This window comes from Mobula hypostoma, chromosome 6 (genome assembly GCF_963921235.1).
Source record: "Mobula hypostoma chromosome 6, sMobHyp1.1, whole genome shotgun sequence".
Lineage (NCBI taxonomy): Eukaryota > Metazoa > Chordata > Chondrichthyes > Myliobatiformes > Myliobatidae > Mobula > Mobula hypostoma.
The window spans coordinates 141,430,022-141,456,565 of record NC_086102.1 but is presented as its reverse complement, the minus strand read 5'-3'; the positions used below and the strand labels follow the sequence as shown (position 1 = coordinate 141,456,565).

Genomic DNA, 26,544 nt, shown 5'->3' with positions numbered 1-26,544 from the left:
TTTCATTTAATGTAATATTTACCCTTCTTGTTTTTTTTTCACTGTTTTAATGGAGGTCGGGATTGAGGACGTGATTTTAAGTTTAACTCTGTTTGGTTTCAAGTTAGCCCATTGCTTTGCTTTGCTTTTAGTTAGTTGCACGGTGGGTTTTTTTTTGGGGGTTTTTTTTTCTTTTTTTCCATTGATATATATAAAATCTAGTATACTATTATGTTATCTTGGTTTCTTATGCTTAAATTACATTGTTTGTAGTATTTTCTTTTTGGTATTGTTATCTTTTGGAATTTTATTATACTTTAACATTGTATTAATGTTTATATGGCTTACCTTTTTTGTATACTTACTCAATAAAAAAAAAGATTTAAAAAGAAAGAAAGAAAGACGCCATCCACTGTCTTGCCTTCGTCAACTTTCCTGGCAATTTCCTTGAAGACCTCTATAAGATTGGTTAGACACGACCCACAACACACAAAGCCTTGCTGACTATCCTTAATCAATCCATGTCTATCCAAATACTCATATCTAGTCCTTCCAATAACTCACCAGCCTATAATTTCCTGCTTTATTTTTATTCTTTCTTAAACAGAGGAGCAACATTTGGCTCTCTTCCAATCCTCTGGTACCTCACCTATTGCTAAGGATGCGGCACGGCGGCAGCAGCCTTTCGGATCTGGTGCTACTTTAATTTAGTTTTTTAATTTAATTTTAAGGCACAATTAGGGTTTAGGGCAATGGATAATAGAGCGACTATCTACCATCGCCAGATACCGCTACAATACAGAGATCGCCCAAAAGCAAACCTTCATGAAGATCTGCTGGTTAAATTGTGCGACCTCGGCTTGCTGAGAGAATCAGGCCCGCAGTCCTCGGAGTGGCCGGAGGTGGGGACGTTGTAAGCGGTGTGCGAGGAAGAAGCGAGGCGAGCGGGCAGGAGTCCGTGCCAGGAAAAAAGCAAGCCCTAGCCGGCTGGCTCTCCCGTCCATTCTGCTCTCCGATGGACATTAAATTGGACTACATCTGATTCCAATGAAATACTTGGCGGGAGTACAGCTGTTTATTTATGTAACAGTTTTTCTCTCAAGCCATAGGTCTACCAACCTACTGCCCTCCGCTGTGCCTATTGTTTATTATTTACTGTAATGCCTGCACTGGTCTGTGTACTTTATGCAGTCCTGGGTAGGTCTGTAGTCTAGTGTAATTTTTGTGTTGTTTTATGTAGTTCGGTGTAGTTTTTGTATTGTTCATGTAGCACTATGGTCCTGAAAAATGTCTCGTTTTTACTGTGTACTGTACCAGCAGTTATGGTCGAAATGACAATAAAAAGTGACTTGACTTAACTGTTAAAGTTGGCCCTTCTCCAATTTAGAATTTCAACCCGTGGACCAGATCTATCTTTTGTGTATTTACTTTGGAAACGAATGCCATTGTGGTTGCTAGATACAAAGTGTTCCCCTACACAAGCTTTTGTCACCTGCCCTGTCTCATTCCCTAATAGCAGATCAAATATCGCACACTCTCTTGTTGGGATTTCTATGTACTGATTAAGAAAACTTTCCTGAACACATTTGATAAACTCAACCCCATCTAGTTCTTTTACAGTATGGGAGTCCCAGTCAATATATGGAAAGTTAAAATCACCTACTATAACATCCCCCTGCAACTCTAATTTAAAACACCCCCCCCCCCCCCGCCACCACACTGTGCATCACTAGCAAACATTCCTGCTTATTAATCCCCTTCCAATTCAGGTGGAAACTGTCTCTTCTGTACAGGTCCTACCTTCTCTGGAAGAGAGTGCAATGATCCAAAAATCTGATGCCTTCCCTCCTACACAAACTCTTTAGCCATGTGTTAAACTGTATAATCTTCCTAGTTCTAGCCTCACGAGCATGTGGCACGGGTAGCAATCCTGAGCTCACAACCCGAGAGGTCCTACTCTTAACTTAGTACTTAACACCCTGAACTCACTTTGCAGAACCTCATCATTCTTCCTACATATGTATTCCATCCCCTCCCCCTCCCCGCAAAACAACATCCAGAGTGGTATAGCTGTTGTTGAAGGGGATGGCCGTAGGGGGTACTCTGTACTTGCTGTTTAACCCTTTTCCCTTTCCTGACTGTCACCCAGTTTCTTGTGTCCTGCACCTTGGGTGTAACTACCTTTCTATATGTCCTATCTATTACCTGCTTGGCCTCCCCTCAGCCTTCCGAAGTTGATGATAGCAAGACAGTAGATGTTGTCTATATTGACTTTAGGAAAGCCTTTGTCAAGGTCTCGCAAAGGAGATTAGTCAAGAAGGTTCAGCCGCTCAGCATTCAGGATGAGGAAGTAAATTGGGTCAGACATTGTTTCGCAGGAGAACAGAAAGAATGGTGGTAAGTGGTTCCGTCTCTGACTGGAAGCCTGTGATAAGTACGGTGCCACAGGGATCAGTGCTAGGTCCATTGTTGTTTGTCATCTACATCAACAATCTGCATGATAATGTAGTAAACTGGATTAGCAAAGTTGCAGATGACACCAACATTGGAGGTGTAGTGGACAGCGAAGGAGGCTATCAAAGCTTGCAATGGGATCTGAACCAGCTGGATAAATGGGCTGAAGAATTGTGGATAGAACTTAGCAGAGACAAGTGTAGGTGGTACATGTTGGGAGGACAAATCAGGGTAGGACTCTACATTGAGCAGTAAGAGATTGGGAAGTCTGGTAGAACAGAGAGACCTGGGAATAGAGATTCATAATTCTTTGAAAGTGGCATCACGAGTAGAAAGGGGTGCAAAGAGAGCTCTTGGCACATTTGCCTTAATAGATTAAAGTATTGAGTAAGTAGGGCCTGTTTCTGTGCTGTACTGCTCTATATCTCCATGGCCTTCCATTTCCCTGATTCATATGCCTATCTAAACATCTGTTAAAAATCCCAAATGTTTTTGTCTCTACCGCCTCTACCATCACCCTAGGCAGCGCATTCTGGGCACCCACTACTATGTGTTTTAAAAAAAAACACACCCAAAAAAAACATGCCTCTTGCATCTCCTTTGAACTTGCACCCTTTCACCTTAAATGCCTGCTCTCGGTTCAACCCTGGGGGAAAAAAGTACTGTCTGTGTACTCTATCTATGCCTCTCATAATCTTATAAATCTCTATCAGATGTCCCTCGGCTTTTGCAACTCCAGAGAAAACAGCTCAAGTTTGTTCATTCTCTCATTTTTGCACATGCCCTCTAATCTAGACAGCATCCTAGTAAACATCTTCTGCACCCTTTCCAAAGTCTCGACGTCCTTTCTATAATGTGGCTACCAGACTGTATGCAATATTCCAGGCGTGGTCTAATTAGAGTTTGATAAAGCTGCAAAATAACTTCCTGACCTTTGTACTCAGTGCCTCAACTAATAAGGGCAAGCATGCCATATGCCTTCTTAACCACTCTATCAACTAGTGTAGCTACAGAGTAATGAATTTGGACACCAAGATCACTCTGCTCATCAACATCAGCTCCTCACCAGTCCTCTGGGACCCTGTCTGTGGCTACAGAAGACAGAAAAATATTGGTTAGGTCCCCAGCAATCTCATATCTTGCCTCTCACAATAACATTAATGCTCTTTAAGAAACCCAGCACTACCTCCTTTACCTTGAAATGCCCTAGCATATTAATATGCCCAGCACTGATCTTCCTGTCCTTCACGTCCTTCCCCTTGGTAAGTATTGACAAAAAGTACTCTAAGGACCTCACCAAAATCCTATACATACAAGCAAACGTTCCCCCCCCCCTTATTCTTGAGTAGTGCTACTCTCTCTCTAGTTATCTTCTTGCTCTTGTTGTATGTATTCAATGCCTTGGGATTCTTTCTTATCTTACTTGCTAAGACTTTTCATGGCCCCTCCTGGCTTTACTAATTCTCCTTCTTGAGTTCTTTTCTGGCTTCTTTATAATTCTCAAGGGCTCTGTTTGATTCTAGCTTCCTTAGTTTTACATACTTTTCCTTTTTCTTCTTGACTAAATTCATCACCTCTTCAACATCCAAGGTACTCTTACCTTGCCATCCTTGTCTTTCCTTCTGACTGGAACATGTCTGTCATATACTCTGTGCATTTGGTCCTTAAACACCCTCCACATGTCAGAGGTAGATTTGCCCAAAAACAGCTGTTCCCAATTAACTCTCCCTAATTCCTGCCTAATGCTCTCATAATTTACCCTGGTTCAATTTAATACTCTCCTGCAATTTCATACGCTCATTGTCTGTAGCTATCTTAAAACTTGAGAGAGTCATGATCATTGTTCCCTAACTACCCACTGAACGGTCGGTCATCTTGCCAAGCTCGTTACCACCAGGTCTAGTACAACACCTCCTCTTGTTTGCCAACCACGTATTGATTTAGGAAACCCTCCGGGATGCACCTAGCAAATTCCATCTCATCGCCACCTTCTGATGTGCTGCTCTGGTTCTTATCCCCTTGCCAAACTATTCTAAACCTCCTTGGGTGGCACTAGTAAATCTCCCAGCCAGGATATTGGTTTGCCTTCAGTTTGTATGCAACCCGTCTCTCTTGTACGGGTCATCCCTGCCCCAATGATTCAAGAACTTGAAACTCTGCCCCCTGCACCAGATCCTTAGCCACTCATTTACCTGTATTATCATCATATTTCTACCCTGACTGGCATGTGGCACCAGGGAGTAATCCAGAGATTGCTACCTTGGAGGTCCTGCTCTTCAGCCTCTTTCCTAACTCCCTATACTCGCTGTGCAGGATCTCTTCCTCCCGTTCTACCTATTCCATTAGTGCCGATCTGCACTAAAACTTCTTGACTGCTCGCTCTTCCCCCTTGAGAATATTCTGCAGCCACTCCAAGACATTCTGGACCATAGCATCTGAGAGGCAACACACAATCCTGGCATCTCTTTTGTGACCACAGAATCTCCTGTCTATCCCCATATCAAATCTCCTATTACTATCGCTCATCTTGACTTTACCTTTCCCCACTGAGCCTCAGAGTTGGCCACGGTGCCACTGGCCTGACTGCTGTTGCTGCTGGTCCTTGTTAGGTCAATCCCTTCCCTCCACCCCCCGTGCCCCCCCCCAGCAGTATCCAAAGAGGTACTTATATGCAGACATGCATGTTGCTGAGGGAAATAGCCACAGGGAAACTCCACACTGACTGCTTACTCCTCTTGCTTCTCCTGCTGATCACACGTGTTCTATCTGAAGCCTTCACACTGTGTGTGACCACCTCAGAAAAAGTCATCTCTGAGGTTTTCAGACTCCCTTTGGTGCTGAGTGTCCCTAGCTGCAGCTCCAGTTCCTTGACCTGGTCAGTCGGGAGCTGAAGTTGGGTGTACTTCTGCAGATGTAGTCATCAGGCAGACTGTTGGGCACCCTGAATTCCCACATTTTACAGGAGGAGCATTCCACTGCATTAACTACCATCCTTTCTACACTGAATTAAGCAGTAAGGATTTATGAACCACATTTTTAAAAAAAAAAGCTCATCTTGTTCTGGCCTGTGTCTTCTCTCTGAAACCTTTGAGTTTCACACTCATTTAGGTCACTTACTCAACCTCTTCTCGCCGTGTTTGTTACACCTTTGGGCTTAACCCCTCAAGCTTAAATTCTACAATCAAATAAGTTATTCCAAATGACCCAGCCTGTTGAGTGAAAAGATTGGTACTATATTTACTTCTATAATACTCTGTTATTAGTTTATTTACAGTTGCTGGTGCATATTTTAATTTGAAGATTTAAACATAGATATTTTGTGTTTAAAGTCGTCCTCCTTTTACAAAAACTATGCCTTCTTTTACTTGGATTTCTTCCATTTGCTTATTTATCTTGTGGCGACTTGCATTAATATTGAGAAGCAGCCATTGATCTGCATTATGAGATCTTTTGTCAGTACTTCATACTTCAGTGGCATTGCAACTTGTGTTTTAATTTGATATTCATCAGCTGAGTGGTTAACACCAAATTACTGATAAATGTATGTAGTAATTTAAATGGCACTGTGAATGGGTTGTTCATTGGCTTCACATTAAGATTTATTGTACTTTTTGATCTGCACAGAAAATTCCCATATATTAATCTTTAATTGCATTGAAAGATTCAGCCATTACGTTGAACTAAAAAGTTGTCTTGTTGCTAGCTTTAGTAGATTCCTCTTTGGGATTTGTTTTCTAAATTGAGAACTCCCATAGGGCGAGTAAAATAGATTATTGCCACTTAAAGTAAAAGACGTGAGTAGGGAATATCAAAACTCCATTTTCCTGATCCTGTTCCATTCGTGTTAATTAGCAGAAGTTTTGCAAAACTGCATGTGAAGCAATACCTATGCTTTTCCCTCCAGTGTCATATTTTGAATGTTACAACTATATTAAGTTACTTTTGATCAAATGTTTCAAGCATAGATATCTCACTTTCACCCAGAAGACCCACCTCCTGTCCAGCAGAAAGCAACTCAATGACATTTTGTATTGTAGCTCTATCAGACATCCCACCCTGCAAAAACTCATTTCAGGGAGGTAGCAACCGCGCCCCCCGCAACCCCATATCTTCCCCCCCCCTCACCCGTTGACCTCCAAGGGTGTATGTAATACTTTGTTTAGTGAGATTGTCTAATCTGTAAACCAAGTTGGGTATATGCAGCAAATGTGACATTAAAATATGTACTTATATTATCATGTTTATTCTATTACAACTTTAAGCAAGTCTACAGGGAGTTTGACCTCATCACGTAGGACATCAATAGTGTAGCTCCTTGGCAGCTAGTCAACTAGTTTAAATCAGGGGTCCCCAACCTTTTCTGCACCGCAGACCAGTTTAATATTGACAATATTCTTGCAGACCGGCTGACTGGAGGGGGTGGTGTTAAACGCAACCGGAATATAGGTGATAAGTCAACTATAAGTCACTTGTAAGTGGCTAATACACTCAATTTCGTTTCTAAAAGGGTTTATCTAATGAATTTAATATTAAACACACTGCGTGTATTTTCCTCGCATGAATGTAGTGATAAGTCAATTATAACAGTGGTCCCAAACCTCCGGGCCGCGAAGAATACAGTGGTACAGCAGTAGCCAGAACGCACCCAGCACACCTTTAAGAAAAAATCCAAAATAAACATGTTAATTGATTAGGTGCCGCCCGGCACGTAAATGTCGGCCCAGATCAGAGACGACGCAATCGGCAATCGCCTCTGATCTGGGCCGACATTTACGTGCCAGGCAGCACCTAATTAATTAGCTTGTTTATTTTGGCTTTTTTCTTAAAGATGTGCTGGGTGCGTTCCGGCCACTGCTGTATTCTTCGCGGCCTGGAGGTTAGGGACCATTGAATTATAAGTCACTTATAAGTCAATAGCATCATAACATTTTAAGTAACGTTTGGATATTAAACACACAGCGCTTATTTTCCTCGTATGAACATATAAAATCATTGCAACACACCAATATCGCTGAATCAGTGGGAGCCCTGGGCTTGTTTTCCTGCAACAACACGGTCCTATCGAGGGGTGATGGGAGACAGCAATACTCAAAGGGGGTTCCTTATGTCCAGTCTATTCTGCAATTAAGTTTTCGTTGCTTTCATTGCAGAAAACTCCGCTTCGCAGAAATGTGTTGAAAATGGAAGCAACGTTTTCATTGCTTTCGTGGCTATCTCAGGATATTCAGCCTTGACTTTGATCCAGAATGCCGGCAGAGATGTTATGTCAAACATACTTTTCAGCCCACCGTCATTTGCAAGCTCGAGGAGTTGATCTTTTTCCCGCGCTGACATGGATGATTCACCGGGGACATTCGCAAATGGGTCATGGATCCATTCCTTTGCACGTCTTGGGTCACTGATGACCTCGCGTGCATTAAAATTCAACAGTGCATGACAGGGAATGAAGAAAGGTGCAACTGACTCATATCGCCAAATCATATTGTTTCCTCACGGCCCGGTGGTTGGGGACCACTCTTAGCACGAAGAGAAACCAATTAGGATGCTCACTCTCCCTCTCAAAAAAAAATCTATTTCCGGGATATTGTATATAATTTCCGGGCGTCAGGGAGCCACTATCGATATGCGGGAGACTCCCGGAACTTCTGGGAGAGGTGGGGTGTCTGTTCTGTTATTAAGCATCTTGCATAAAAATACAATAGTTGTATTTGCATTAGCCTGGAGTGGTTGAAATTCAATGCAGAATATTTTCTTGATTGTGAGTGATAAACTGTCTCTTTCTGATCTTGTAATCTTAATGAGATACTACTTTTTAATTAGCATTTTTCTTTTCATGACAGATCTGCGAGCATAACCAATCTTTCTCTGGACCGATCTGCTTCACCCATGATTCCTTCCTATGACAGCTCTATTAGTCCTCAAGCCTCTCGGGCACACATCAAAACTGATCCCAATGAAGAAGAAAGGAAACTCCTTCTGGTACTTGTTTAACTTGAGTTTTAATTCTTTTCTTGATATGGAAACAGTCTATGTAATATACCACCTTTTTCGTTTTCGCTAGTTAAATCCTCAAAATGTGCAACTGCATTTATCCACTATCCCTTAGTAATCACTAACATTGTATTTCCCTCAATGAGCTGGTTGTAATCCTACACTCTCTTAGGCAAATGCAAATAATGCAAGAGCCAATCAATGAAACAGCATCTGTAGAAAGAGAAACCAGTCAATTGTTTGGATTGAGTCCTAACCTGAAACATTAACTAATTTCTCTTTACATGTGCTATTTCCTGTAGCTGGTTGAGTTATTCCAGCATTATGTTTTTCTTTCAGATTCAAGCATCTGCAATTTTATTCTTCCCATATATATAAGGAATATTTTATTGTCTGTTAGTATCCAGCGATAAACTGTCCATTATGACCTGAAAATGTGGTGATTAGTTTTAAAGTAATGTAAATTAATTAGAAATTATAGATTTTTTACTTTCATTTTCAGGATTCTGTGCAACTTAAAGATTTGTGGAAGAAAATATGCCATCACAGTACTGGCATGGAGTTCCAAGATCATCGATACTGGTTGCGAACATATCCTAATTGCATAGTGGGAAAGGAACTGGTGAACTGGTTGATTAGAAATGGACATGTAACTACACGGTAACTTGCATAACTAATCTTGCAGGGAACAGAATGAATCAGGCTCGGTTTGAATCCTCTATTAAAAACACATTTCTATGCAGGCTGGAAATCTAAAAGAGAAATGAGAAGATACTGGAAATACCCAGGCCAAGTGGCACCTGTGGACAGAGAAGTGGAGGTTGCTCTTAGATTCGAACTGGAGAGAATTGGAGATGTAATAGGTTTTTCTCATCCATAGAACAGGAAAGAACAAGGGAGATAGTCTGTTAAAGGCTGGAGATCAGCAGAGATTGTGCTAAAGAGAATGAGACACATAAAGAAACAAAAAAACAAAATTTGTTGAGACAGGATAGGAAAATCTGGAATTGTTATACTCACCTTTGAGTCTGGAAGGCTGCAATGTTTCTGAGTAGAAGTGGAGTTGCTGCTTTTCAAGTTTCATTGGAAGAATGTACAAGTCAGGATATTTTGGCAATGTGTTTTGGGACAGAAATAGAAGTAACTGGTGAAAGGAAGCATGGGTCTCATGTTGGACTGAGGTAGTGTCCGGCGTACTAATCACCCAATCTATATTTGGGTTTGTCAGTGCGGAAAATGCTGTGTTGTAAGCAGTATATGAAAATGGAAAAAGTTAAACACTAATGTGGGATTTAAAAAAAAATAGAGCTAAGGGTAACATTTACTGTTGTGAAAGAAAGCAGTGCTGGAAATGAATTAAGGCCGGATGAAGGCACTGTCTACTAGAGTAAATAGGCATTCAAGATTAAGCAGAAAGGGAAGTCTATCAGAAGCAATGGAAGGAAGGTGGGGATTGTCAAATGAGATGTGATTGAGGTGGTGAAACTGGGGAATGGAAGAGTCAGAAATAATCGTGTAAGTCTGAGGGAAGGATGAAATTAGCAACAAAATTGATCGAATTTTCTAGTCCAGGTTGAAAGCTAAGAAAGAACAGCATTGACATTGCCAGTATGCCAGTTAAAGAGATGAACTGAGCTGGAAGACCTATTAAACTGGAAGGTAAAATATTCCGTACAGTATATCTATAAATGTGGGTACAGCTGGGATCAATATAGGTTTCCTGAGTGGCGCATATCATTTGTAGGAAGCGAGTTGTTTCTTGGGATATATTCTTCAGTAGAAATAACTTCAGTCAGGTAAGTATGGATAACAATGGATGGATGAGTTGGAAGAACTCATGGTGATGTAGCGGTTAGAGTAGCACTATTTCCCCTTCACCTGTATTCACCCATCACCCACCAGCTCTTGTTCTAACCCTGTCCCTACTCTATCATTCTGGCTTCTCCTTATTTGTTTCCAGTCAAATCAAATCAGGTTTAATTGTCTTTCAAACCATACATGGATACAGCCAAATGAGACAGTGTTCCTCTGGGGTCAAGTTGCCAAAACATACATGCGTATTCAGATTAACAAGAAAGGGGGAAAAAAGAACAAAGTCACATAAGAAAGCGCATTTTTAATCCAAGTCCCACAAATTGATGGTTCCCAGCAGTCCATCCTGTAATTCCACTGATCCATTGCTGGAGGGCAGCACCGACAGGAGAGGCCACCTTGAAGTGAGCCCAGACACCACGCTACAATGCAAGCCTGAGGATTGAGGCCTAGTTCTTGCCACAGCCGAGGCAACACTGCTGCCTCACCAACAGGCACCAAGACCTCGCCTGGCTGGTGGTGAGAGGGGCCCTCACAGTCAGAGCCCTCCTGTAAGCCCGGAACGTCGTCTCTGCACCCCACTGCCCACGGGAGGACTGCAGTGAGGAGGAGTCTGTGACCCACCTCTTTGCACATTGTCAGTTCGCAAAGAGGATGTGGAGGAGGATGGACGGGCTAGTGTCACGTTTCATCCCCAGCAGCTGCGTAACAGAGGACTCTCTGATCTACCGGCTGTTCCCGGGGACGCACACGGAGACCAACATCCGGTGCTGCTGGCAGATCATCAACTCGGTGAAAGACGCTCTTTGGTCGGCCCGAAACTTGATGATCTACCAGCACGTGGAGATGTCCGTAGGAGAATGCTGCCAACTGGCACATTCTCGGCTGCAGGAGTACGTGCTGAGGGACACACTGAAACGGTGCAGCCACCGCAAAGGCCCGGTGGGGAAGGACCACGGTATAGGTTTCTCCACCTGTGGGAGTGGGAGTGGGAGGGGTCGGGTGGCGGGGAGTATATCCCTCAGTAATGATGTGGTAAGGTGAACAACTGGAGTGCCACGTGGGTGGCTATAAGTACGGATATGTACTGACTGTAATGGGAACGTATATAAAGGATGGAAAGTTATTGAATGGTTTATTGTATATAATTTTATTTTTGAATAAAGTATATTTTGAAATATAAAAAAACACTGCTGCCTCGTCACCAAACGAGGGAAGCAGGCACCTCCCCCCTCCCCCCCCCCAGTTCTGATGGAAGTGTCTCAACTCGAAATGTCAACTTTTTACTATTTTCCTTAGATGCATCCTGACCTGCTGAGTCAGTCTAATATTTTGTGTGTGGCCATGCTTATGCATTTCACTGTTGAATCTCATAAAGCTGGCTGCCATTTTTGGCTCAAAGTCAAGTCAATAAATTTGAAAGATTGTTACTACATGAGACACTTTGTGAGGTTACTTTGAGAAAACACAGAATGCTACTTAAACTCAATATTATCTCTTTTTCCTCTTCCTCATTTATTTTCAAAGTAAAATTGACTAATGGAAATCCGATCTTGTTTTAACTTCTAAAAAGTGTTCTTTCGATTTAATCACAAGTATACTTCCATGTTATAAATTGCTTTATTTCAATATCTCAAATATTTTGTGCATGATAATTAGTTTCTCCTGTATTGAGCATCTGATACGATCTGTCAAGGATAAGAGCTATAAATGCGATTCTATCTTCAAATATGAAGTTATTCTCACTTATTTCAAGTTGAAGAGCACTGTATAAATTAGTAATGTGCTATAATTCAATTTTTTTGCAGTGTTAACTCCTGATATGAATATTCCAATAATGGATACCTCATGCATCATCTTTTCTCTTTCAGAGCCCAAGCAATTGCCATTGGCCAGGCATTATTAGATGGGCGATGGCTTGACTGTGTAACTCATCATGATCAGCTTTTCCGAGATGAATATGCCTTGTATAAGCCTTTACAAGTATGTGAATAGGACACTCAAATTGTTTGTTTCTGTTTACACAAAGTAGTTCTTTTTGCTAAAATTATTTGCAAAATTACACCAAAAAAATTTGCAAAAAGACACCAAAATTATCAGCAAAATCTGTTACAATCTTGCTTGCATTAAATTTTTCATGTTTTTTATTTCATCTTGCTGTGTTAATCATTCCTCTTGGTCCATAGCGGTCTAAAAAGAGAGGGTGAATAGCTGACAGTTGGGGTACATATTCATACCAACAACATAAGTAGCAAAAGGGATGAGGTCCAGAAGAGAGGATATAGGGAGTTAGGTAGAAAGGTAGAAAGCTGAAAGGCAGGCCCTCACGGGTAGTAGTAGTTTCTGGATTGCTCCCTGTGCCGCATGCCAATGAGGCTAAGAATGGGCTGACTTGGCAAATGAATACGTGACTAAGGAATTGTTGCATTAAATTGTATACCAGTGCCTATCCTCAGTCCTATCCCTCTAATTCCCATCTATCTCCCTGCCAAAATTAGTTTAAACCCTCCTCAACAGCCCTAGCAAACCTGCTGCAAGGATACTGGGCTCAGGGTTTCAGATTTCTGAAACTTTGGGGTCTCTTCTGAGGAAGGTATGACCTGTGCAAAAAAGACAGGTTACACCTAAACCTGAGGGCCCAGTATCCTTGCAGCAGGTTTGCTAGGGCTGTTGGGGAGGGTTTAAACTAATTTTGGCAGGGAGATAGATGGGAATTAGAGGGATAGGAAACAATTTAATTCAATCTAGTGAGACTGAGAAAGGATGGGCAGGTGATAGAGCAAAATTACAGAGAGTGAGATGGGTTGGTGTATCATGGTGGCAAAATTGAAAAGGTGATGAAAGCAGGACTGAACGTGCTAAATTTGAATGTATGCAGTATATGGAATAAGATAGGTAAAATCCTGTACTACAATTAGAGATTGGCAGATACAGTGCTGTGGGCATAACTGAATTGTGGCTAAAAGAAGATCATGGTCGGGAGTTTAACATCCAAAGATGCACATTGTATGGAAAGGACAGTCATGTAAGCAAAGGGGGTGGAATAGCTCTGTTGGTGACAAAAAAAATGATACCAAATCCTTAGAAGGAGGTGACCAGGATCGGAAGATGTAGCATCCTTGTGGGTAGAGTTAAGAAACTGCAAGTGTAAAAAGACCCTGATGAGAATTAGGTACAAACTGTTGCCAGAATGTGGAATATAAATTTCAATGGGAAGTAGAAAAGGCATCTAATAAGGGCAATGTTACGATAGTGATGTGGGATTTCAATGTGCAAGGAGATTGGGAAAATTAAGTTGGTGCTGGATCCCAAAAGAGGAAATTTGTAGAATGTCTACTAGATGGCTTTTTGGAGCAGCTTGTGATTGAAGCCCCTCAAAGGAAGGGCAATTCTGGACTGGGTGTTGTGTACCAGATTTGATTAGGGGGCATAAGGTAAAGGAGCCCTTAGGAAGCTGTGATCATAGTATGATAGAATTCACCCTGCAGTTTGACAAGGAAAAGCTAAAGTCAAATGCATCAGTATTACAGCGGAGCAAGGCGTGAGAGAGGAGCTGTTCCAAAGTTGGAAGGGGGGACTTGCAGGGATAATGGCAGCTGGAGTTTCTAGGAGCAGTTCAGAAGATGCAGGATAGATACATCTCGAAGTGGAAGTAGTATTCTAAAGGGATGATGACGTAACCGTGGCTGAAGTCAAGCAAAAGAGAGAGAGCATATAATACAGCAAAAATTAGTGGGAAGTAAGAGGATTAGGAAACTTTTAAAAATAGACACAAGGCAACTAGAAAGCCATACGGAAAGAAAAAATGAAATTTGAAGTTGTTAGCTAATAATATAAATAAGGATACCAAGCTAATAATATAAATAAGGATACCAAACATTTCTTCAGATTCATAAACTGTAAAAGAGAGGCAAGAGTGGATATCGGACTGCTGGAAAATGATGCTAGAATGGTATTAATCAGAGACAAGGAAATGACAGATGAACTTAAGTATTTTGCTTCAGTCTTCGCTGTAGAAGACACTAGCAGTGTACCTAAAATACAAGAGTTTCAGGGGCAGAGATAAGTGTAGTTGCTTTTACTAAGGAGAAGATGCTTGGAAAGCTAAAGGGTCTGGAGGTAGATAGGTCACCTGAACCAGATGGACTATATTCCGGGGTTCTGAAGGAGGTAGCTGGGGAGATTATGGAGGACTGATTCAGGAATGATTCTGGAGGACTGGAAAATTGGAAATGTTACTCCACTCTTTAAGAAGGGATGAAGGCAGAAGAAAGGAAATTAAAGGGCAGTTAGCATGATTTCAGTGGTTAGGAAGTCCATTGTTAAGAATGAGGTTCCAGGGTACTTGGAAGAACCGGATCAAATAGGCCAAAGTCTGCAGGGTGTCCGTCTGGGAAAATTTTGCCTGACAAATCATTCGGAATTATTTGAGGAAAGACGGGATAGACAAAGGAGAGTCAGTGGATGTTGTGTACTTGGATTTTCAGAAGGCCTTTGACAGGGTGCGCACTTGAGGCTGTATGTTATTTTCCAGAAAAGATTATAGCATGGATAGAAAGTTGGCTGACTGGTAGGAGGCAAAGGGTGGGAATAAAGAGAACCTTTACTGGGTGGCTGCTGGAGACTAGTGGTGTTTGCAGAGGTCATTTTTGGACTGCTTTTTACATTTTATGTCAATAATATGAATGACAGAATTGATGACTTTGTGGCCAAGTTTGATGATACAAAGATAAGTGGAGGGGGCAGGTAGTGTGAAGGAAGCAGGGAGTCGGCAGAAGGACTTTGATTATGAGAATGGGCAAACAAGTGACAGATGGAATATAATGCAGGGAAATTTATTGTCATGAACTTTGGTAGAAGAAATAAAGCATGGATTGTTGTCTAAATAGAGGCAAGTGCAATGTTAGCATTCATTTCAAGAGGACAAATATAAAAGCAAGGATGTAATGCTGAGGCTTTATAATGCATTTTTCAGATTGCACTTGGAGTATTGTGAGCAGTTTTGGGCCCCTTATCAAAGAAAATATGTGCTGACATTGGAGATTGTCCAGAGGATGTTCACAAGAATGATTCCAGGAATGAAAGGGTTGAAGTATGAGGAGTATGATGGTTCTGGGCCTGGACTTACTGGAGTTTAGAAGAATGGGGGTTGGGGCAGGGGTGGATATTGAAAGGCCTAGATGTAGAGAGGATGTTTCCTTTAGTGGATGAGTTTCAGACCAGAGGGCACAACCCCAGAAAAGAGGGATGTTCATTTAGAACAGTGATGAGGCATTTCTTTAGCAGAGGGTAGTGAATCTGGAATTTGCTGCCACAGACAGCTGTGGAGGCCACGTCACTGGGTATACTTAAAGCAGAAGTTGACAGGTTCCTGGTTAGTCAGGTTGTTAAAGGTTACAGGGAGATGGCAAGAGTGTGGAGTGGAGAGGGATGATATATCAGCCATGATGGAATGGTGGATCAGACTCAATGAGCCAAATGATCTAATTCTGCTCCTCTGAGTTAATTGTCTTCTCAATGCACTGGAGAGATAATTAGCATTAATTAAGTGATGTGACCATATCAAGTAGGGGAAAAAATAAGCAAGTTAGCCAGTGACATTCTATCGCAAGCCTTTCTTGCCTTGGTCACTGGTTCAATGATACTACTCTAAGTAAACACTACTTGACAGCTAAATAAATTTGATTCTGGCACCAGATAAAGTGAAAAGTTCACAAATATTCAAGATCAGTGGTGAAAGTAGAAAGCAAACCCTCCATGTTGTGTGGCACTATTTTACAAGTTGTGGATTTTGAAAACCTGACATAATCGATGTATAATCAATTGTATGTTAGCAGAACAGTAAGGAACAAAAACTGTGTTCTACTGAAACAAGGCTACATTTTTGCATTTATGATGAGACATCGATCTCACCAAGCCTGTTTTGTATCTGATTTGCTTCTCATATTCAAGTTTAAAAGGATATCTGCCATTGGGATGGCAAAAAGTGCCAAGAGCAGTATAGCAGATAGAGTGAAGGACCTTCAAGACAGGGTCTTCCTGATTGTGATCAGGGATGATCTCTATAAATGGGTCTGAGATGTCTTGGCTACATGAACCTTGAACAGTAAACCAGAAGACTGAGACTTTTTTTTTTGCAGGCCAGATAGCGACTCCCTTTTTTCAGCTTCAATGCAGAGAATTTTTCCTTAGAACAGACCACTACCTTGTGGAGCCTATGCACCTTTGAGAGTGAGTGAGGACTTGCTGCACACTGCTAAGCGTTACCCTACATGCAGGGGTTCCCACCCTGGGGTCCATGGACCCCTTGCTTAATGGCATTGGTCCACGGCATCAAAAAAGGCTGGGAATCCCTAGCTGTACAGAGCACTGATTTGTTATTTCCCTGTTGGCCCTCCAGTCCACACGTTCAAGGTTGCATAATCTGCTTTAAAATACTTATCCACTCTGTGGTGAATACTAGGATCCTAGTTTGAATCCCTGCCCTACACTGGTGTTGACCCAGAAATGACCAAAAATTTGGTGCGCAGAAGCTGCCTGTGAGAGCTGATGTGAGTCAGGCTGGGGTGAGTGGTGCAAATGCTCAGCACTGAGATGTGGCACTAAAGGCTGCACCCTGCCCAGCACATTGAGCGTAAGCTTATTCCTCAGGATGTTGGTGACAGCTGGTGACCTACAGTCCCTCTTGTGACAGGAGCTGTTGTTCCCCTTACACTTCGGCTGCAAACATGGACACTTTTTTTGTGAAAAACAAACTCAAGTACCAGTGACTTACTTTTAAGGTTACCCATGGAGAAATATCTGCCCTGGAGAGAACTGTGTAGCAATACAAGGGAGAGGGGGAAGACAGTAGATCTCATCATATAAAATGTGGGGTGACTGTGGGATCTGGGTGCTCTGTCACCACCTGAAATTGATAGTGTCAGTCTCCAGCAATGGCCAGTATTCATTCTGCTGAATAGATGTGAACTGTTAAGAACTGGTTTGCCCAAAGAAGACAGGGTAGAGGTCAAAAGGACTTATTCTAGCTGGAGGTCTGTGATTACAGGGATCTGTACTGGGACCTTTTTTTTTGGTCATGTATACACATTAAATGACCTGGATATATATGTAGAGGTGTGTGTTAGTAAGTTTGCAGGTGATATGAAGACTCTGGATTGCATAGAAGACTAGCAAGGACTATAACGGAATATAGTTCAGTTGCAGGTATGTGCGGAAAATAGCATTGTTAGGGGCAAGATCCTTAACAGTGTTGATGAACAAAGGGAATCTTGAGGTCCAAATCCATAGTTCCCTAAATGTGGATGCACTGATTGGTAGGGCGGTTAAGAAGGTATTTAGCTTGCTTGCCTTTATTAGTTGAGGCATTGAGTTCAAAAGTCAGGAAGTTTTGTTGCAGCTTTATAAAACTCTAGTAAGGCTGCATCTCAAGTATTCCATACAGTTCTGGTCACCCCATTATGTCGTCTGAATGGACATAGAGTGATTATCTTAGGGCTTTAGCACTTTGAGGCTTCGGCACTTTGAGGCTTCAGCAAAGAGAGACTTCACTCAGAGAAAGCAAAGGAAAGAAAATTTCAAGTTTTTTCTTTCTCTTCTTTATATCTGCCCAGCTAGGTAGAGATGACAGGCAGGATAGCGCAATGCTCCTTTTGTGGGATGTGGGAAGATAGGATGCCTCCAGTATCGCTGACCACTACAACTGCGAGAAGTACATTTAGCTGCAGCATCCAACAAGCCGTGTTATGGAGTTGGAGCTGAAACTGGATGAACTCTGGGTCACTTGGGGAGGGGTGGTGCTGAAGGGGTGATAAATAGGTCACGTATTTACATCCAAGATGCAGGATACAGGAAACTGGGTGACAGTCAGGAAGGGGAAACGAGTTAAGGAGCCAAGGCACGGTATCCCTGTGGCCATCCCCCTCAAAAACAGGTATATCACTTTGGGTACTTTGGGCTTTGGGGAGGGGGTGGGGAGAATGACCTAACAGAGGAAAGTCACAGTGGTTGGGTCTTTGGCACTGAGTCTGCCTCTGTGACTCAGAAGGGAAGGGGGAAGAAGAAGCACCCTGTGGTAATAGGGGAATTGTTTGTTAGGGGAACGGACAGGAGCTTCTGTGGGTGAGAACGAGATACCTGGATGGCATGTTGCCTCCCGGGTGCCAGGGTCCAGGATATTTCAGACCGAGTCCTCAGTATTCTTAAGTGAGAGGATGAACAGCCAGAAGCTGTGGTCCATGTAGGTGCCAGTGACAAGGGTAGGATGAGTCACGAGGTTCTGCATAGGGGGTTCAGGGAGTTAAGTGCTAAGTTAAAGGTCAGGACCACTAGGGTTCTGATCTCAGGATTACTACCTGTGCCACGTGCTAGAGAGGCCAGAACTAGGAAGATGATACAGTTTAATACATGGCTAAGGAGTTAGTGTAGGAGGGAGGGCATCAGATTTTTGGATCGTTAGGCTCTCTTCGAGGGAAGGTAGGACATGTACAGAAGGGACAGTTTGCATCTGAACTGAAGGGGGACTAATATCCTAGTGGAAAGGTTTGTTAATGCTGCAGAGTGTAGTTTAAACTAGAGTTGCAGGGGGATGGGAACTAGAGTACCAGAATAGTTAGTGGAGAGGTTGAGGAGGCAGATGTTGGTAAATTAGGAATCAAAAGGTTGAACATGGTGCGACAAAATTGAGAAGGGAAAATACAGGACTGAAGATATTGTATCTAAATACGATCAGTATACAGAATAAAGTAGATGAACTTGCAAATTTGGCACAAATGATGTTGTAGGCATCACTGAATCATGGCTGAAAGATTATAGTTGGAGCTTAATGTCCAAGGATACACATTGTATTGAAAGGATAGGCAGGAAGGCAGAGGGGGCGGCGTGGCTTGGTTGGTAAAAAGAGGGTCGGAAGATTTTGAATCATTGTGGATAGAGCTAAGGAACTGTAAGGGTAAAAGACCCTGATGGGAGTTGTATACAGACCCCCAAACAGTTGTAAGGATTTGGCCTACAAATTACAACAGGAGATAGGAATTGCCTGCCAAAAGGGCAATGTTACAATAGTCATGGGAGACTTCAATGTGCAGGTAGATTAGGAAAATCAGGTAATACAGGGGAGGGGGAATTTCTGGAGTGCCTATGAGATGGCTTTTTAGAGCAGCTCGTGGTTGAACCCACTGAGAGGATCAACTATTCTGGATTGAGTGTTGTGATATTAACCCGAATTGATGAGAGAGCTTAAGGTAAAAACAGCCCTGGGGAGGGGGAAGTAACCATAATATGATTGATTTCACCTTGAAATTTAAGAAGAAAAAGCTAAAGTCAGAATTATCAGTATGACAGTGGAATAAAAGGAAGTACAGAGGCATGAGAGATGAGTTGGCCAGAATTGATTGGAAAAGAGCGCTGGCAGGAATAACGGCAGAACAGCAACGGGTGGAATTTCTGGAAGCAATTGGAAGGCACAAGATATATAGATCCCAAAGAGGAAGAAACATTTGAAAGGAAATTTGACACAACTGTGGCTAACGAGAAGTCAAATGCAACATAAAAGCCAAAGAGAGGGCATATATTAAAGCAAAGATTAGTGGGAAATTAGAGGATTGGGAAGCGTTTAAAAACCCAACAGAAGGCAACTAAAAAAAGTCATTAAGAAGGTAAAGATGGAATACGAAAGTTAGCTAATCAATTATATTAAAGAGGGATACCAAAAGTTTCTTCTGATGCACAAAGTATAAAAGAGAGGTGAGAGTGGATATCAGACCACCGGAAAATGATGCTAGAGAGGTGGTAATGGGGGACAATGAAATAGCGGACAAACTGAATAAGTATTTTGCATCAGTCTTCACCACACTAGCGGTATGGAGGAAGCCCCAGGTGTCAGGGGGCATGAAGTGTGTGAAGTTACCATTACTGAAGAGAAGGTATGGGAAACGGAACGGTCTGAAGGTAGATAAGTCATCTGGACCAGATGGCATACACCCCAGAGTTCTGAAAGAGGTGGCTGAAGAGATTGTGGCAGCATTAGTAATGATCTTTCAAGAATCACTAGATTTTGGAATGATTCCGGAAGACTAGAAAATTGCAAATGTCATTCCACTCTTCAAGAAGGGAGAGAGGCAAAAGAAAGGAAACTTAGTCTAAGACTAACTTAAGCCAATTAGTCTGATCTCAGTGGTTGGGAAGTTGTTGGAGTTGATCATTAAGGATGAGGTCTCAGGGTACTCGGAGGCACATGATAAAATAAGCCTCTTTTAGCAAGGTTTCCTCAAGGGAAAATTGAGCCTGACAAATCTGTTGGCATTCTTTGAAGAAATAACAGGCAAGATAGACAAAGGAGAATTAGTTGATGGTGCGTACTTGGATTTTCAGAAGGCTTTTGACAAGGTGCCGCACATGAGGCTGCTTTAACAAGCTGAGCCCATGGTATTACAGGAAAGATTCGAGCATGGATAAGGCAGTGGCTGATTGGCAGGAGGCAAAGTATGGGAATAGAGGGAGCCTGTTCTGACTGGCTGCCAGTGACTAGTGGTGTTCCACAGGGGTCTGAGTTAGGACTGATTCTTTTTACGTTATATATTAATGATTTGGATGATAGAATTGATGGCTCTGCTGCCAAGTTTGCAGATGATATGAAGATGGGTGAGGGACAGGCAGTTTTGAGGAAGTGGAGGCTATAGAAGGACTTAGACAGATTAGGCGAATGGGCAAAGAAATGCCAGATGGAATACAGTGTTGGGAAATGTATGGTCATGAACTTTAGTAGAAGAAATGAAAGTGTTGACTATTCTCTAAAAGGAGAGAAAATACAAAAAAAAAGGAGGCAAAAAGGGACTTTGGAGTTCTTGTGCAGGGTTCCCTAAAGGTTCATTTGCAATTGAATCTGTGGTGAGGAAGGCAAATGCAATGTTAGTATTCATTTTAAGAGGACTAGAATATAAAAACTTTATAAAGCACTGGTGAGGCCCTACTTGGAGTATTGTGAGCAGATTTGGGCCCCTTATTGTAGAAAGGATGTGCTGAAACTAGAGAAGGTTCAAAGGAGGTTCAAGAAAATGATTCCAGGATTGAATGGTGTGTAATATGAAGAGCACCTGATGGTTCCGGGGCTGAATTCGCTAGAATTCAGAAGAATGAAGTGTGACCTCATTGAAACCTATCGGATAGTGAATGGCCTTGATGGAGTGGTTGTGGAGAAGATACTTCCTATGGTGGGAGAATCGAAGACCAGAGGACACAGCCTTAGGATCGCGGGGTGTCCTCTTAGAACAGAAATAAGCAGGAATTTCTTTAGCCAGAGAATGGTAAATCTTCTGTGGAATTCTTTGCCCCAGCCAGCTCTGGAGGACAGGTTTTTATGTGTATTTAAGGCAAAGGTTGATGGATTCTCAATTGGTCAGGGCATAAGGGATATGGGGAGAATGTAGGAGATTGGGTCTGAGAGGAAAATTGGATCAGCCATGATGAAATGGTGGAACAGAGTCGATGGGCCAAATGGTCTAACTCTGCCTCTAGATCTTATGGTCTTACTATAGGAAGAATATTGAGGTTTTGGCAAGGTTGCAGAAGAGGTTTACTAGGTTGTTGCCTGAAATAAAAGGCATGTGCTATAACAGGAGGCTGGACAACCTTGGGTTCTTTTCTCTTGAGCGGTGGTGGCTGAGGGGAGATCTATAAGATCATGAGTAACATAAACAGTGTAGATTAGCAATATTTTTTTCCAAGGGTGAAGTGTCTAATACCAGAAGCCATGCATTTAAGATGAGAGGAGGTAATTTCAAAGGGGACGTGAGGAACAAGTTTTTTTTTATACAACAAGTGGTTGGTGCCTGGAATGCGCTGCCTGGGTCGGTGGCAGAGGCAGAAACATTAGAGACTTTTAAGAGATGTTTAGACAGGCATATGAATATGATGAAAATGGAAGGAATTAACCTCACGTAGGCAGAAGAGGTTAGTTTAGTTAGCTGTTTGATCACAAATTTAATTGCTTCGGCACAATGTTGTGGGCCAAAGGGACTGTTCCTGTGCTGTATTGTTCTATGTTCTAGATGCATCACACCACCCACTCCATCCAGTACTAACCCTCTTGCAGTCTCTCCACACAGGGCAACGGGGTGATTCATTGCTGGTTTTATGCCCAATGCCTGCAATGGCAAAACAATAATGACCTCTCATTGCACTGATTCTAGTAACACACACATCTGACTGTATTTGTTTCATCAAGGCTGACATCCCCTGACGGTGACATTAAGATTCTGAGACAAACTTTGTGGAGGTAAATTCTGTGGAGAAAAAAATTGGTTAGAGGAGATCGCATATGAAGACTGGCTGTTCAGGGAAATTCTGAGCCTTCATCACCACTTCTGGGACCTCTTTTCACCTTCCACATATGGGCTCTGGGATGCAACTATTACAATTACCCAGAATTGGGAAATCCCCAGGGAAACAATTATGAGTCTCAGTGCGTGAATTTTCACCATCCTTGCTGCAGTCTTACAGTGCAGCATGAAAGTACCCAAGCTTCAAATCAAATTGAAATGTCAAAGCTATCCTTTTTTTAACTTGTTAAATGGTTTACAGTATGAGTTCTATTTTTTTAGAATTACAAATAGAAAGAGGGTATAAACGTTTTGTCATTTTCATAACATTTATTAAGAAGTATTTAATTTCAAAATTCCAGAGGTATTAAACAATAAGCAAGCTTGAAAAGTGGAAGTAATGTATAAGGAAGTTAATTAAATATTGGGAACTATTTGTATCTTACTGTTATTCAAAGTTCATGATGGAAGCATTAGATTATGTTCTAACTTGTGTTTAAGTTTCCTTATATTTAACAGTGACATTTGCTGTATAATCTGTTTCAAAATAGCAGAATCTACCTTCAAATAGGCGATGATTTCATTTAAAGATAATTCTAACTGTTTTAAAAATCGTGTGTATTTCAGAGTACTGAGTTTTCTGAGACACCATCACCAGACAGTGAATCAGTAAATTCAGTGGAAGGCAATTCTGAACCATCGTGGTTTAAAGACATTAAGTTCGACGACAGTGATACTGAACAGATGCAGGATGATGGAGAAGAAATCATGCAAAGTAAGTTGCACTTTTTACAGTGTAGTTGATTAGGTCACTTTATGTTGAATAACATGGGTGAGTGAGGAAAGTATCCTTTGATAGTATTTGGATGCTTGTGCTGCCCTTATGAAGAATATTTATTTTAAAGTGGAAAACAATTTAATGTGTGTAACAATTTTTGTGCTTGTACATAATACATTTATTACAAGCTGTACTCAAAAGCAGTGAAGCCCCTCTCTCATGTTTTTGCCATGAACTACAGGTTAGATAAAAATGCTGCTCAGTATACACTCTGCCACCGGTTTAAACATATTAATGATCATGTTGAAAATATAGAAAATCGCACAGATCAGTTGTCATTCTTTGTGCATTATTTCATATGTTGCAATAGATGCATCAAGTCGTATGAATTTCTTGTGTCTTCTTGGCAGCCTGCAGTCTTGAAGACAGATCATATTAAGGAGTTTAAGTAGTTTAATTAGTTGGATCTTTGTTCAAAGTAAATTTTATTATCAAAGTACATGTATGTCACCATATACAACCCTCAGAAAAACACAATTAGATTTCAATCCACTGATATGGCAGCGTTAGAATTAATGAGATCGACTGCCTGCTTTGTGTTCCAATGGTGTTAATGAAATAAAAACTCAGGTTTTGGAGAGGAGAAAAACTTATTTAATAAGTGATGTTTTACCTCCAATGATTTCAGAAAAGTTAAGAAGCAGTTTGCTATTAAATCTTTATGGCTTATTAGCTAATTTCAACACAATGGTTTCTCAGTCTAATCTGTAACTGTAGGAAGATACTAGCAATGAGTCATTGTTTTAGAGGAAAAAGAACAGTGACATAAGAATGGCAGTGTGCAGTGGTATGGATAAATAGAATCCGGCTGAGTGTCATTTTGTAGAGATAGTCTGAGAGTAGGGTACCTGGTTCTCTAGATTTTCTGTTTTCATTGCAATCTTCATGGGATAAAGAGGAATCTATCGACCGTCACCATCTTGGTTGCAAAAGGTATGTGCTATAGTTGGGGGGGGGGAGAGAGGCAGGACACCAAAATATATTAAGGATAATTTTCTAAGAATGTAAATTATGTACTCAATAGAGCTTTTTGTTGAAAGTATGTTTGAAGTAATGTTAATATCAATTGAGCATACCCTATTGGGAATACATTTACAATTTGTGTACTCCATTTCGTAGATGATTTAAAAATTTGTCATTTGACACACTAGTAGGAAAAAGTTACAATAAAATTCCTGTGTAAGGTTTTGTGCAATTGAACCTTGTCATGTACTGTATGTATACGTTTGCTATCCACAATTTTAAATTTGGTGAATAGTATTTGCTTTACTTTTAGTGTGTCCATGTATTGTCTTACTTTCCAACTACCTGTTGTGTAATTGTGTCACATCAACAAGTTTCCCTCATTCTTTGTGACAGTTAAGTGTATTCCATACATCAAAATATGGAGATAAAAGTCAGTAATTACCATGATTTGCATGCTTGGACGGGTCTGTTTTCAATGCAGCCAAGAGGTTAATCAGTCCTTTTTGCAAATATTTACTTTTATCTAGGCAAGTTATACAATGTATTATGTTAGTAACTATCTGGTTTTACTACTTGAACATTTTTTTCTAGCTAGTAATAGGTTGATCTGTTTATAGAATACACTCTTGTGTAACAAAATGTGTTTAGGTTCTAACTACATTTGTTAGTCATAGCTGTAAGAATTTTCATCACTAATTGTATAGAGATCCTGGGATGCATAGTAAGTATTAATGTAAATGGCACATTATTACCACACTTAATTTCTAAAATGTCCTTTTTGTGCTTCTTCCCCCTCAAATACCATTTTGGATATGTCAAAATTTTGTTATTCTACAAGGTTACTTGGTCATGAATATAGCTTCTTTGTTAAGGAGTTATCATATATTTCTATAGTGAGGAGGAACTAGGTAAACAATAGCTGTGCATTATATAGTACATTTCATATACTGTACAGTACATAAAGGGGGTAAAAGAGCTGGGAAACTAATAAAGCACAAAAACAACAAGAACATTGTGACCATTGATGTTTTTAACTCATGTCATTTATGTGATAAACTGAAGTCTAACAAGGGCGTTATGTGCCATCATTAGTGAGATTTTTCTGTTCCTATTTAATTGTATATATCTTCTGTCTGGAGCATAATTGCTTCCATTCTAGTTAGCTGTATGGTATCGACCAATTGTCCAAGTATAAGCTAACTAATAAGGAGTATGTGTGTGAATTTGGTAAAATACCATGGTGTGAAACAATCTTGGATTGTTACCATATGTCTTGAGCAAACTAAGGTTTTAAAATTGCTTTTAATTTACTTAGAGATAATACTTTCGGTTCTGCTAGAATTAACTTTGCTTTTCAATTAGCTGTGCTGAAACCTCACAGTGACTGTGACTAAGTTTCACTGGGTCATGACAAACTGATTCAAAATTGAATATCAAGTGGTTTAGTGATAATTTTTCAAAGAGGTAAATACTAGCCATGACATGGGTTGGTACACAGTTTACATGTCGATGGCTATTTAGGTGCTTTGCTTAAATTTCCACGAACGCAGTCATAATTTTTTACAGGCTTTTCCAGCCCTAGCAAGCGTACATCAGTAAGCAGCTTTCAGTCAGTCGTGGACAGTGACTCTGCAGCTTCTATCAGCCTAAATATGGAAATGGACAATGTCAACTTTCATATCAAGAAACATTCCAAGTACCCATATGTCCCAACACATCCAGCAGATCAGAAAGGTATGGAAGGTTAAAAAACACAATGAAAAAGTCAGTGATAGGAATGAAGTTTAGTTCTTTAGTCCAAAGCTTTGGATAAAGCAAATCCCAAGATAAAACTATAATTAACTTAAAAACAATGTAATTGTACTCATAGTAAACATAAAAGTTTTAAACCCTAGATTTTACCTGGAGAAAATTTTCTTTCTTAAACCAAAAAGGAATTCATTTTATTGAATGACTACACAGTGCCTGAGTACTGGGCTGTATTTGCACCTTGGCTTGCCAGTAAAACAGCCTGATTAGTTTTGCCCTATTCTACTATCCCCCCTTCAGCTTCATCCACTCTAATTTATATATATATATAAATAAAAATTAGTGTTGTCAAATTTTTTCCCTGTATCTTTGCATGGTAATGTAACTCTTCTACCTGCTTTGCAGTTAATCTTTGCATTGCAACTGATTTTACAGATG

General features: G+C 41.0%; 1 protein-coding gene across 6 annotated transcripts in view; it reads left to right on the top strand.

Annotated features, from left to right (window-relative positions):
* pikfyve (phosphoinositide kinase, FYVE finger containing) overlaps nt 1-26,544 on the top strand; it is a 137,375-nt gene that overhangs the window by 41,116 nt on the left and 69,715 nt on the right. For 4 of the 6 annotated variants that reach the window (XM_063051846.1, XM_063051845.1, XM_063051849.1 and 1 more), the window contains 5 exons: nt 8,274-8,412; nt 8,927-9,084; nt 12,108-12,219; nt 23,181-23,328; nt 25,924-26,091. In XM_063051846.1, coding sequence (XP_062907916.1) covers nt 8,274-8,412; nt 8,927-9,084; nt 12,108-12,219; nt 23,181-23,328; nt 25,924-26,091 — 725 coding nt within the window. Of the gene's footprint in view, nt 1-7,614; nt 8,088-8,273; nt 8,413-8,926; nt 9,085-12,107; nt 12,220-23,180; nt 23,329-25,923; nt 26,092-26,544 lie in introns of those variants that run through there. The other 2 variants (XM_063051850.1, XM_063051848.1) reach the window with 2 other exon arrangements.